The sequence below is a fragment of the Pecten maximus genome, chromosome 19 (genome assembly GCF_902652985.1).
Source record: "Pecten maximus chromosome 19, xPecMax1.1, whole genome shotgun sequence".
NCBI lineage: Eukaryota > Metazoa > Mollusca > Bivalvia > Pectinida > Pectinidae > Pecten > Pecten maximus.
This window is the reverse complement of record NC_047033.1, coordinates 13627999-13643058: the sequence shown is the minus strand read 5'-3', so window position 1 is coordinate 13643058 and position 15060 is coordinate 13627999. Positions and strand designations below refer to the sequence as shown.

General features: G+C 34.4%; 1 protein-coding gene across 1 annotated transcript; it reads right to left on the bottom strand.

Moving 5' to 3' along the window:
• Positions 1 to 1858: 1858 nt before the first annotated feature.
• Positions 1859 to 12579, bottom strand: LOC117317423 (cell wall protein DAN4-like). Its single transcript, XM_033872233.1, has 5 exons — positions 12562 to 12579; positions 11900 to 12017; positions 5153 to 5923; positions 4100 to 4232; positions 1859 to 2822 (listed from the first exon to the last, which is right to left on the bottom strand). The coding sequence occupies exons 1-5, from the start codon at positions 12577 to 12579 to the stop codon at positions 2810 to 2812; spliced, it is 1053 nt and encodes a 350-aa protein (XP_033728124.1). The 3' UTR covers positions 1859 to 2809.
• Between the last annotated feature and the right edge of the window lie 2481 nt (positions 12580 to 15060).

Below are 15060 nucleotides of genomic sequence, written 5' to 3'. Positions count from 1 at the left end.
CAACATTTAAAAAAGTCCTTGACCAATATCCCAGGCGAATATTGTGTTTAGAGAGGATGAAGTGTTGATCAGCCATGAACGAATTATTTGCTCAGTTGACCACCGTTCAATGGCGCGAACGCTGGCCTATTTACTTACAATGAAGGGTGGGGTCAATCCCCTAGTAAATATTTACGAAGGCGGAGAACTGATCATCTTGAAAATGTGGGTAATTTGGACTGGAACAAGAGGTTTCTAATCATTTGTATGATTTCTTCATAGACATACATAAATGTACATTACAAACACATACAAATATAAAACATAGGCTACCTAGTACCAACGTATGGCATCTTTTCAGCGTCATATAGAATGCTAAATGTAGGTCATCGAAAACTTAGTCAGTAAAAAAGAAAAACTATGTAGATTCTTTTAAAAATGAGCATTTTAATAACAATAGGTATATGTCCAAGAACACCGTCCCTTTGTAGCAGATACATATCATGTATCACCTATATATACAGAGTTACGTGGGATATAAAACGAACACAGAGGTATGTCGGTTTTACAGAATGTAAATTTCAGTCCCCCCTCCCCCCCACCCCCTAAATCAACTAAAAAAAAAAAAAAAAAGACAAATTATCTGAAAATGTAGAATAGTTCCAAAAACACAGACTCTATGAGATTGTCAGGTGTCCCTGGAATTGTGAACCATTATGGTGTACCGGTTCAGACATCTTGTTCCACGGGAGGTAACTCACACAAACAGTGCATCATAACATGGGTATCTAGACTGGCTACACGGCCTCATTTTTTTCAGAATTGCTCAGTTAAATTCAAACATTAGATTATCTCCCCCTAGTCAGACACATCATAGTGACCGAGATCATCAAGCTAAAACTTATTTTAATATTCTAGAGACTTTGGGTCAGTATACATACGAACATAAGTAATGTGCATTTAGAAATTTTCTTCTGGCTTGTAAGCTAAAAAATATTCATAAGGAAACAACTTTCAAGCATAAATGAGGATGATCCTTGAATATCAGTTTTTTTTTTTTTTTTTTTTTTAGATCTATGCTATTTTTGTTGAAAAGAGTCTGATTGTTAACTTCATTAAGTGCGACTTCTGTTCTTGGTCTTCCATGGATACATATTTAAAAGAGCTAACGTTACATCTCAATGCTAAAAACAAAAAACAAAATACAACCACATACACAAGCTCAATTCATAGATTTATTGCATTTTAGCCAGTGAAATATATAGAGGATACTAAATGGTTTCCCGTTTGTATAACATATATTTCACGAGTATAACAGAATATCGATATTTTTACGAGTGAAAAATTTCGAAATATTCTGTCATACTCGTGAAATATATGTTATACAAACGGGAAACCATTTAATATCCTCTATATATTCATCATTTGCAATAAAGATAAAGTTTGATATCTTATTTCATTTAAAAAATCAAAACTTTAATAAAAAATAGTGATGTCATTGGCCTTTTTATTATTATTTTATTATAAGAAAACAATTGATTAAAAACATTTGATTATAAATTTTACCACTTGACTTATCAAACAAAACCATGCATGAAAAACACATTTTTTTGTGATGTCATAAGATTTCATACTCATTAAAACGACTATAACTGTATATGTCTTACTCATTAAAGCAACTATAGCTAAAGATTTCATACTCAATTAAAGCGACTATAGCTGTAGATATCATACTCATTAAAGCGACTATAACTGTAGATTTCATACTCATTAAAGCGACTATATCTGTAGATTTCATACTCAATAAAGGGAATATAACTGTAGATTTCATACTCATTAAAGCGACTATATCTGTAGATTTCATACTCAATTAAAGCAACTATAAATGTAGACTTCATACTCATTCATATTCATTAAAGTGATTATAGCAGTAGATTTCATACTCATTAAAGCAACTATAAATATAGATTTCATACATACTATAAGTGACTATAAGTGTAGATTTCATACTCATTAAAGCAACTATAAATTAAATGGTGATTACTTATACTATGGAGAAATAGGTTTTAGAAATAATCGATACACGCACCTTCTGAGTTTCTGCTTTATGCATTTTTGTAGGATCTTTCGAGTTGTAATGCTATTTTTTGCACTTATTTAGATATTTACAAAACACTTTCAATATTCGTAATTAGTTTTACGATACATTAAAAAAAAATTAAGCCTAATAATATTTTCAAACAGTGATTTTTACAGTTATAGTCGTTTTGACAAATTGTGGTTGATTTGGTTTCGAAATATAATCAACACAAATATAAACACGAAACCCGAGGTCAATTTTTGTCCTTCTGGGGTCTGCCATCAGTCCCTGTTTCATGATATCAAAATGGCATCCCAGAGTTATAATTCAAGTCATGCTGAAATTAATGTCCTTAAAAAATGAAAAAGAATATATATGAAAATATCATTTTCTTATACAAACTAAAGCTAACGTTATCACATCACAAGAAAACATTGACCTTGACGCCAATTTGACCCTCCGGTCACGCTGATGACGTAACTCACAATTTTGACGCATGATTGGCCATGCCATGACCAAGGAAAATGTCAGTAAAATTGTCCAGGGAGTTCTGAGGAGATATCGAAAAGGCAAATTCGATTAGAAAGAGTCACCTGGGGCTTCGTCTGCGGTACCCGACACATTTAGAGGCGTTGGCAGAGCCTCGTCAAATCAAGAATAACAATGAAAATAAATGGGATAATCAGGAACAGTGCTCCAACCATTCCAATCGCTTTAGAGGAAGGGCGGCTGTCTTGTGCGCTGGTCTTCTTACGAATGGTAGCTGTAGGTAAATAATGGTATATTGTTATACAACGATTGAAACGCTAAATATTGTCAATTTGGTTAATAATTATATAGAAACGACGGTATATGTATCATTCTAAACTCATTCTCAACTTGACATGAATTCCATACAGACATCTATATATCTATATATTACATATGATACGTTTATGGACCTTGGTTTGGGGCCCTGTACTTCTTAGTAGCATAAGTCATATAATCGTGTAAAACATTGATCGTTAACAGATAGGAAATTGATATGTAAGTGAGTATATAACACTTAACTTTATAACATATTTATTCAATATGTAAATGAAAAGACTTGATGCATATCTGAAAGTTCTCAGTTACAGGGATATTTGTATCCACAATGTATGAAACTAATTGTCAAACAGATTTTATACGATGATTTTTTCGCAAAATATTTTTCAGAATTGTTTTTTGCAGAATTTATGAAAAAAATAATTGTAATTAAAAAAAAAAGATATTTTGAAATCTCAAATGTTTAAAACAAATCATAAATTTTAAGTAAACACTTGCAGGTGGAATAATATTGAACTTCAAAATATAATACGCCTATTGTGACACCCATATCAAAATATTCCGCAACCCATGCAAGCTTTAAAAGTTTTGTTTAAAAAGTTAAAATATCCTCCCGATTGATGTACTGTTGAATGCTTTATTTCATTTTCTTGTCTGTACATCATATTTTTGTAGAGAGAAACAAATATGAAAATAAAGTTGAAGTTGATTTGACGAAGATGTGCAGAGAATGTGTCGTCGATGAAGACGGCAACCTCTGCTTTCGTTGCACTTCTTTACGCATTTGCTGAAGCTAGAGCTATTCAAACATTTACTAGTGCCACCTTTCAAATACTTTGTTATAACTTTCTTTCGTGTGTGATTCATTTTCACGAATTACGTGGTAGGAATATAACGAAAATAAAGCACAGGTAATACAAAAGAAATTTTTACATTGATTTTACATTACTACTATTCGTTTGTTTTTGAGTTGTTTATCTCTAACGAGTTAATGACAAGGACCCATGTAAATACTTTCTCTACTGCTACTATCTTTCTGAATCTTTCTACTTACACCTGTTTTCAACGTTCTAATGCATGTATGGCAAATCTGTGATTTTCTATGAAGCGAAAGTAATAATATGGTTTTGGTCTGTTTTGCGAAAAAAGACACACTTACTATATCGCGGAAATCATCAAAGTTAGTACACGCGAAAATAATTCATTTTCAGTATATGCTTTAACTGTACTTACACGAAAGCGTCGTTTTCTTCACTGAGAGTTCTACCTTTAGCTCCTGAATAACAGACTCTAGTTGAGAAGCAGTCATATTGACAGTAGGCTTCCTGTGGACGCACGGGCAGCAAGGGTAAACCAGGCTGATCTTCTACAGAAAGAACAATTAACGGTATGTAATATACACCACAGGGTGAAACGCAGGTATAAGATTGTGATTGTTCAGTTTAATACGAGCGAATTAAAAAAAATGCATCATTAGCATTGAGAACCGGAGTTCTTGCATCTTGCATCTTGCATCAATCTAAGATAAATTTGTTTGCTGGGATATATTTTCCAATGAGCAGCCAATGTTATTTTACATATCGAAATACTGTAAGGACGTTTAGCATATAAAATGTACTTGCAAATGTTCATCATTGGGAAATTTCCTAACGAAATTGAGCACTCTTTACTCCTTGCTTTGTGCATAATAAGATATATTAAAAGTTGGTTGCGTAACCATGGTTTCGAGTGTTAAATTTAAAGAAATCACGTTATCTGTTAAAAAGATAGCAACCCAGACAGAATGGTCAAATCTTAAGTCTGACCTAAGAAAATGGCTTTTCCTATTCGTCCGTATGAAGTTTGTTAAATAACTAACAGTTCAGAGAAGGTACGTCAAGAGAGGAACAATTTGATATATTGGAGGATGTTAAGGAATTTCGACAAATTAGTATGTTTGAAGCCTAACACCACCGACTTACGATGTCTGAAATCAAACATGAAAAGTAATATCTCTAAAATCATATCTTAAAACAAATAAGGATATATTAAATATAACATCCACGAAATTAGGAGGTATAAAACCTACCATAGATAACCACATTGTACAAGGCATAATACTAATCTCCAACTGATGATAAACACTTTAGGATATTTGTAACAAAATATCAACGGCTGGTGAATTCAAAACCCAAACACTTAAAAGTTATGATGTTCTGATCAAAACGCTTACTACTTAGCATGTTAAAAATCGTGACAGACACTGGGATTCAGAAGACATTGTATTCCCGTTTCGACCTTATTTACCGGTTGCGTTTGTCGATGCATTGGTAGTAGTTGTTTCATTTGCCTCCATTGTCGTTGCTGACTCTGTTACGGTTGTTTGTGGAGATTCAGTTGTAGTGACAGTAGAAGTGGTGGCGATGGCGGTACTAGTGGTCGGTGACTCGCTTGTTGATAGATATTCAGTGAGAGTGGAGGAGGTTGAGGTTGTAGGAATGGTAGTGGTAGTTTTAGGAATGTCAGTTGTGGTGGTAGCGGTTGTACTAGTGGTGTCAGAAGTAGTGAAAGCATTTGTACCAGGGGTGTCAGAAGTAGTGAAAGCATTTGTACTAGGGGTGTCAGAAGTAGTGAAAGCATTTGTACTAGGGGTGTCAGAAGTAGTGAAAGCATTTGTACTAGTGGTGTCAGAAGTAGTGAAAGCATTTGTACCAGGGGTGTCAGAAGTAGTGAAAGCATTTGTACTAGGGGTGTCAGAAGTAGTGAAAGCATTTGTACTAGGGGTGTCAGAAGTAGTGAAAGCATTTGTACCAGGGGTGTCAGAAGTAGTGAAAGCAGTTGTACCAGGGGTGTCAGAAGTAGTGAAAGCATTTGTACTTGGGGTGTCAGAAGTAGTGAAAGCATTTGTACCAGGATTGTCAGAAGTAGTGAAAGCATTTGTACTAGTGGTGTCAGTAGTAGTGAAATCAGTTGTACTAGGAGTGGAAGTGGTGGTGGTGGTGGTGGTGGTAGTGGTGGTGGTAGTGGAGGTGGTGGTAGAGGTAGTTGTAGTTGTAGGGAAGCAGTCATGCCTAACACCTGTAAAATATGCGTTAAGATTAGTATTGACTAGTGGAGATTTTTTAAAAAGCGATTTTGTTTTTGCGAATTGGCGAGTCGAACAAACAACAGCTGAAATCTAATCAACTTTCGATATGAAATGACAGACAACACATGAAACATTACATACCAAAATAGTACAACTATAAAAAACAACAACAACTTTTGTTCCTAAAAGCCAAACAGCAATGCTTCTTAAAACACCGATCATCATTATCCTATGATGCAATACTATATAGGTGTATAGCGCGTAAATAAATGCTCATCAGATATTTCTATACCCACACACACTTCCTCACACATCTCCCACACACACATTCCCTCACACACAATCCCACACACACACTCCCTCACACACACTCCCTCACACACTCCCTCACACACACTCCCTCACACATCTCCCACACACACACACCCTCACACACACTCCCACACTCACACACTCCCTCAAACATCTCCCACACAAATCGCCAGCTATTACCCCATATGAAAATCAACAACTATAGATCAAATAAAACCAACGTACAATCTACAAATTAGGTATAACATCAAACAAGCAAGACGCAGCCGCACATATTGCATATATATATATATATATATATATGTCAAGTAGTAATAACGACAGTACAGACAAGTAAATTGTCGAATTTTCGAGGCAATCTGCCCCTTTATCAAGACACAGGTAAATTACATACGATCACATATAGACATAGAACATGGAACAGTTACACAAATATAGCAGGTATAAACAACAAAAAATATCGTATTGTTGCAAGAATGTACGGAAGCGTATAGGGGACACGACATACTTATTTATGATACATTATGTATAGTTATCATATCCCGTTTTACACACATATTTACTGTTATCTTGAGATAGATATGTCGACATAACATACTTTATCTTCACATTTTACAGTTAAATAATCTAACTTATACATATAAAATCATCTATCTAGAGTAAACATATGTCGATATACATAATGTCATTATAAGTCCTTATAACACTATCTTGACTTGTTGCATTATATCTATTATGTTAATTTTACCGAAATCGACTTGTATATATATTTTCCCTGAAGTTGAATCTTTTTATCGAGTTTTCGTGACATATTTAGTTTTATCAAGATGTGTAATGTCGAGAAATCGTCTTGTAATATGGCTATTCGAGTAACGTGGAATCGTTTTTACAACAACTATATCAACAATTCGAGTTTGACATTTCGAGAAATTCTACAACATCATGACAAGTTGAGTTGACGTAAGTCAAATTCATTAAACAAACACAAAAATTTGACATAAAATAATGCGAGAATAATATATGTACTGTAATGTATGTCGAAAAGATTACCTGGCGTTCTATAGATACATTTGAAGGAAAATGATGTGGACCCTTCGAGAAAAGGGGTAAAATTGGAGAAATCTTTTCATGAACCAACAGTCCAATTGACTTCATTATTGACATCTAGAGTCCAAAGGAACAAGGCTTCAAAGTTTGTAAACAAAACGGGGGAAAACCTAGGGGTATTGAAATAGTGCAAAATGTGGGAGGAAACATCCCCATGTGAAAATATTACATTTATGTATTATAAAAGGTAGTTGTGCTCACATTTGCGTAACATGGGGGCTAAATAGGGGTAAATGGTCAAATGGTTTTCTATATCACATTAAAGAACCGATTAGCCAAATTCAATAATGTTTGGTGGGAAGTATCCTTCTGTAAAACTGCACATAGTTTGCAGCCAATATATTTTGATATTTTGCAGTCATTATATCTGCACATTGACAAGTGGTTACTCAAAGCAATATGTGATATTTTATGACAAACGTTTTGTGATATTACACTGCCAGATGCTTGTTTATAAAAAAAAAGCCTACTGAGTATATTTATGCATATTTTTTTTCTGATTGTTTTGTGTATACCCGGTAATATGAAGGGTCTATTATGCCTTGTAAGTTCTTTCATATTGTATACCAAATATTGTTTCCCTTGCAACAAGGTTGAGGGAATGTAGATTTGTGCTCGTCCATCCGTCCTAAGGTACACAGTTTGGTTGGTATGTTTGCTTGGTGTCTAAATGTGTGTTACAGGCATATTCTTGACCTACTTTTTATGCTTCATTTAACCATGTCGTTTGACTTGTTGATATGTTGTCACATATGCTGAACGTTATTGCTGCTGATTTAGAACATTCACTAGGTGTGACACAGGTCTCAATTGCTTCTTTTACTCTTATTCTTAGTTAAAGGGTACGAGGGTCAGTATGATTCCAATTGTTTTGAGGTGTTCTTGTCTTATTGTGATTGAGAAGCATGCTAATGTTTTTTTTCAAATAGAATATTTGTTGATATATATTCTCTTATGTTATGTTTTCATATCCAGTTTTCAGCAGTTACATCGAGAAACTCATGCATCCTATCCTTACATTACATACATTGATATTAATCTGTATCTAATATGGTGACGATTTATACCTGTTGAAGTATACAGTAACTGAGTACAATGTATACAAAAAACTAAATATAATATAATGCAAGATACAAAATGTACATGGAATACAGTTATGAACCAAGGTTGTGTTCCTTGTGAGATTGGGTCGCTGCGATATCGTTGCTCTAACGACGGACGGACGATTGCTGACAGATGGTCGTCGTTAGAGCATAGTGTAGGGAGCGTATGCATATTCGTACTAGAGATTGGGGTGTTCCTTGAACGTACACATTTTTAGAACAATTAATAAGTAGAAATATCAAAGGGAGGGTATTTAATAGTTTGTATTATAACTGTTACATGCGCTATATATGTGCTTACCGGAGATATTTGATATGTATATGTTATGGAGATAAGTCTCTAACTTAAAACATAGCCATCCTTTGTGTTAATATAGAACACCTTCATTTGAACACCTTCATTTTAGCCCACCATCATCAAAAATCGAACAAAAACGTACACTGCTTCGTCGACGACATCCATCATGCAAATCTTGGTCACATTCAAGTAAAGGTCACATCCTTCAAATCAGAACCAAGGCATAAACAACATAACAACACTGGGCATGAATAATCAAACGATAAAACGTCCACCTTCAAATCAAACAAGGAGACCGAATATTCCATGATGAGATGAAAGTGGCGACCGTAAAACTTGCCCAAAGTTTTCATCAACCAGAATCTCTCAAGTATTTTTAGCCAGCAGCCGAAATATATCAAGGAAATGAGCTTTAAAAAACTGAAACAACTGCAACATGTAAATATCTTAGGATCGAGAAACAGGAATGATGCTGTCGAGAAAGGGAAATTTACGACCGGAAGGTCAAAATCGTCACGTTTAGGACCTATTGTATAGCTTTGTGGTTAGCTGTCCATGTTGATCATAATTGTGAGTAAAGTCTGTAGTTTCCGGAATGAGCATACTCAAAATCTTATCCCTTCAAATAACGAAATGGTATAGAAAATTTCCAAATAAGATGAAGAGCCCAGCAATACAACATATCAATTTAATTACAGTGAAACATCGGTATTCAAACCTCATTAGAGACTTGACAGAATTGGTAATAGTGAGTGTGACCATGCGGACAGGTCTTTCCAGTTGCTATTTTTCAGTATATTTTCATTATTATTTAATTAGCAAGTGGGCTTCATTATATTTTATAATTAAAGGGTATATGAATGCCAACTAAACAAAGGCAAATATTTACAATTTTTGCAATATGTTCATCACATAAAAAATCACTGCATTATTATTTTTTTATCATTTCTGATTGTGCAGTTGGAACAGCCATCGTCCATCAGGGTATGTGGTCTCCAACGTTACAATTATAACGTCGTAATAATGATGATGTCAACTATAGGTCCATGGTAGCTATTGAGTTTGGCAATGATATATAAGTCTATGATGAGGTCCATATGGTGTTATACCGACCTAGTAGAATAAAATATTAGCCGAGAGCGAAGCCCGAAGTCAATATTTTAGATATCAAAATATCGACATCTACATGACTAGGATTTAGCCAATGAGAATTGAGGAAAATCGGAGCATATCAATATTCTATGAATTTAGGTTTATGTTTTACATATCCGGCGGACCCGTATATCAGTGCAAAAGCCTTCCTGCGATAGTGTTATAGTGTGGTATTCTTTATCTTTAATGATATATTGAAAAAATATGTATGATCTAACCATATCATTGTTTTTGAACATTAACCATCTTGAGCAGTTTATTACCCTGTGCATGGGCTCTGCTTCAAAAGTATCCATTCACATCAGCATATCGGCTATAAGATATGTACAATGCAACAATGATGCATTTTTAGAAAACGTAATGATTTCATCAGGGTGATTTTTGGACAAAGTGTGTGTGTTTTATTGTCGTTATAATATGATAAGTATAATAAAGATTTCCGGTTTTCTTTAAATTCATTTTTCTCAGTGATTATTTAAAGGATAATTTAGGTCGATCAGTCAGATCGGCGTCAGATCAGTCAATAGCGGCGACGAACATTGATGTACAATGTTATTGAAATATTCATTTCTATATTATTAACCAAAGGTGAAATTAGGCAGTACATTTATACCTACTGTTAAGATGTTCAAATTAGGCGTTAACAAAGATATTTTCAGCAGAATGGTCAAAGCACAATGTTAAAAACAACACCGCATTTGAAACAGACTTTATTTTGTTTCATTTTAATGCAATATACACAATGTATACAAGTAATCACTTTGTAGTACTAAATAGTATCGCGACATTGTACTTATTCATGTACTAGTATGTATAAATAGTCACTCGTTACCACAGTTTCATTAGTCTAGACTTTGGGAGACAATATTACTTCAAAACGTCTAGTGAAGCTGTAAACATTCTTATTGCTTCATTGGCCGTCCTTGGTTGCACAAGCTCGTCGCGATTTGTATCTGAAAGTAATTCCACAATTTGCAGAAAATCGTCATTGCAGTCAAACTTTGGAAATGGGACGGTATAAATATCAGCAACACGTTCCACGTCTTGTTGTTCAAAGGGAACAGGGAGAGAATAATTAATTGTACCACATAATTCTGGTTGGAAATACAGTACATTTGGTATTCCACAGTAACAGTCACTTAAATGCTGTTGTCGTATGCGGTACCTGTTCCACATGTATCTAAACACATCTAGCTGTCTCTGTATTGCGTCAATAAAGCAGAATCTTACGCACTCAATATGAATAGGGTCTGTATCTTGCAGTATCCCAGAATCCCTCAGGTCTTTGAAAAGTGACTTCTAAAACTGTATTACATGTCTGTTAAGCAAACCCCAAAACATTTCGATCCTTTGAATGGCTGTGGAACGTCCTTTCAGAAATACGGGCTGGCCTGCTACTGCATCCGGATGACGTGATCGCAGAGTTTTATGCAAGTCTTCGATTGTTACATTTTCTGTACCGTTATCAGAACGAATACATCTAGGAACAGTCATGGTTCGTAAAACCTCATCTATATAAAATCGTGCATTATATCGTGGGTTGTTGTTGGTGAAACCAGCTTTCAACCAAACAATTCCTCGCGAAAATCCGTCGATTGAACCATGTATCGCAATACCGTAAGGTTTAAGCTTATCGAATCCATCGATGTGCATCAGGAAATTCGGTCCCTTATTGTAGTATAACCGTCTCCGTAGTCTGTGACTTCTGCGATTATTTACGCCTTCATTGTCAATTAGTCGTAGTGCATGTCGAGTCATTAACTGTGCAACGCAATCCACACCTAGTATTCAGCAGTTTCCATACCGTTCTGTACCCGACGTCAATTAGACCTGCATCCCGGAGTCTTCGGATTCCCCGTATGACATCTCGAGCCGGGGCTCCTGCGTTATAACGACGCAGTCGTTGTCTACGAAGTATTCTTTTCAGCTGCCGTCAACTCAAAACAACATCATGATGGATCAAAAGAAATCCAATGATTCATTATACGTATAACCATCATTGAAGTAAAACGTGACCATTTCGTCCAGAGTTGAATCATCATTTATGAATATGTCAGGGTCATCTGCGCCGTTTACTGCCACCACAAGGAAGATTGACAACACCAGTACAATCTGTAAAATACAAAATGACCACAATACTATCTCAAATAACAATTGGTGTAAACATGTTTCGCAATGGATCTTCTTGAAAACTTCAAAATCTCGGTAAAAGACACTTATTGTTCTTATTATTTATAATAACATTCCAGTAAGTTTTCTTTATTTAGAATAATTAAAATCGATACCAATGTCTATGCATTGGATATGCATTACGGAAAATAATTCATTAGCAGTTCTCGATTATACAAATAAATTTAATGCAATTGAAGGAAATTTCGCCCAGTGTTATTTTCGCCCTCGGCCATTAAAATCCTTTTTTCCTCAGTCTTAGATTTGCCCTTGAGTCAGCCGGTCTTTTGTATGATACCATCTATTTTAGCCGACTTTTCATTTTCACCCATTAACTGAGAGGCCAAACCGGTATATGATTCAGCAACTCTGTTGTTTAGTCTCAATTTGGTCCTCTAACTTCTAAGATTTTTCAGAGGTTATCCAAGGCAGAATCATGTGCCGTGATAATTTTAAAAATATAATAATTATTGCTTATTATATTTACCTGCTTCAGTGGCAGCATATTCCAAAATTATTGTTGTACGTCCACACTCAATAGTAGCAACTCTCCCTTCTTCAAACGCAATGCAAATGCCCTTGTATATTATTAATATTATTGTGCTTTTGTAGAGGAAAACTTCAACAGTACTAAATCGAAATACATCATTATGAGATATTGTAATAACCAGACAAATCGTTTTACGACAATTAAGCAATTAAGATTTAACTTGCCAAGTCGAGAAGTTTACCTAAATGTAGCCCGGTATAAGTTAATATCTCAACAACACCTACGTCGAACATGAACTTTCAAACTTAGAATTCGAGATAATATAAATCGTGTTCAAATGTTATAACTTATTCTTACCTGTTTATTTTCTTGGGATGGAAAGATATATTTCGCAAACACGAGTTATAGTATTTTGAGATATGAAAAAAACTGTAAAAAAACACAAACATTAAGTTAAAATGTGAAAGTACAAGGCTCTAATACAACAAATTAGATATTGAAATAACTAAGTATATGGATAATTCAAGATAGTGTTATAAGGACTTATAATGACATTATGTATATCGACATATGTTTACTCTAGATAGATGATTTTATATGTATAAGTTAGATTATTTAACTGTAAAATGTGAAGATAAAGTATGTTATGTCGACATATCTATCTCAAGATAACAGTAAATATGTGTGTAAAACGGGATATGATAACTATACATAATATATTATAAATAAGTATGTCGTGTCCCCTATACGCTTCCGTAGATAACTATACATAATGTATTATAAATAAGTATGCCGTGTCCCCTATATACGGAAGCGTATAGGGGACACGACATACTTATTTATAATACATTATGTATAGTTATCATATCCCGTTTTACACACATATTTACTGTTATCTTGAGATAGATATGTCGACATAACAGACTTTATCTTCACATTTTACAGTTAAATAATCCAACTTATACATATAAAATCATCTATCTAGAGTAAACATATGTCGATATACATAATGTCATTATAAGTCCTTATAACACTATCTTGAATTATCCATATACTTAGTTATTTCAATATCTAATTTGTTGTCTTTAGAGCCTTGTACTTTCACATTTTAACTTAATGTTTGTGGTTTTTATATTTTTTTTTTCATATCTCAAAATACTATAACTCGTGTTTACGAAATATATCTTGCCATCCCAAGAAAAAAACCGGTAAGAATAAGGTATAACATTTGAACACGATTTATATTATCTCGAATTTTAAGTTTGAAAGTTCATGTTCGACGTAGGTGTTGTTGAGATATTAACTTATACTCGGCTACATTTAGGTAAACTTCTCGACTTGGCAAGTTAAATCTTAATTGCTTAATTGTAGTAAAACGATTTGTCTGGTTATACAATAGCTCATACTGATGTATTTCGATTTAGTACTGTTGATGTTTTCCTCTACAAAAGAACAATAAAATTAATAAGATACAAGGGCATTTGCATAGCGTTTGAAGAAGGGAGAGCTGCTACTATTGAGTGTGGACGTACAACAATAATTTTGGAATATGCTGCCACTGAAGCAGGTAAATATAATAAGCAATAATTATTATATTTTTTAAATTATCACGGCACATGATTCTGCCTTGGATAACCTCTGAAAAATCTTGGAAGTTAGAGGACCAAATTGAGACTAAACAATAGAGTTGCTGAATCAGTACTTTATACCGGTTTGGCCTCTCAGTTAAAAAGGATTTTAATGGCCGAGAGCGAAAATAACAGGGGGCGAAATTTCCTTCAATTGCATTAAATTTATTTGTATAATCGAGAACTGCTAATGAATTATTTTCCGTAATGCATATCCAATGCATAGACATTGGTATCAATTTTAATTATTCTAAATAAAGAAAACTTACTGGAATGTTATTATAAATAATAAGAACAATAAGTGTCTTTTACCGAGATGTTGAAGTTTTCAAGAAGATCCATTGCGAAACATGTTTACACCAATTGTTATTTGAGATAGTATTGTGGTCATTTTGTATTTTACAGATTGTACTGGTGTTGTCAATCTTCCTTGTGGTGGCAGTAGACGGCGCAGATGACCCTGACATATTCATAAATGATGATTCAAATCTGGACGAAATGGTCACGTTTTACTTCAATGATGGTTATACGTATTATGAAATCCTTGGATTTCTTTTGATCCATCATGATGTTGTTTTGAATTTACGGCAGCTGAAAAGAATACTTCGTAGACAACGACTGCGTCGTTCTAACGCAGGAGCTCCGGCTCGAGATGTCAAACGGGGAATCCGAAGACTCCGGGATGCAGGTCTAATTGACGTCGGGTACAGAACGGTATGGAAACTGCTGAATACTAGGTGTGGATTGCGTGTTACACAGTTAATGACTCGACAGCACTACGACTAATTGACAATGAAGGCGTAAATAATCGCAGAAGTCACAGACTACGGAGACGGTTATACTACAATAAGGGATCGAATTTCCTGAT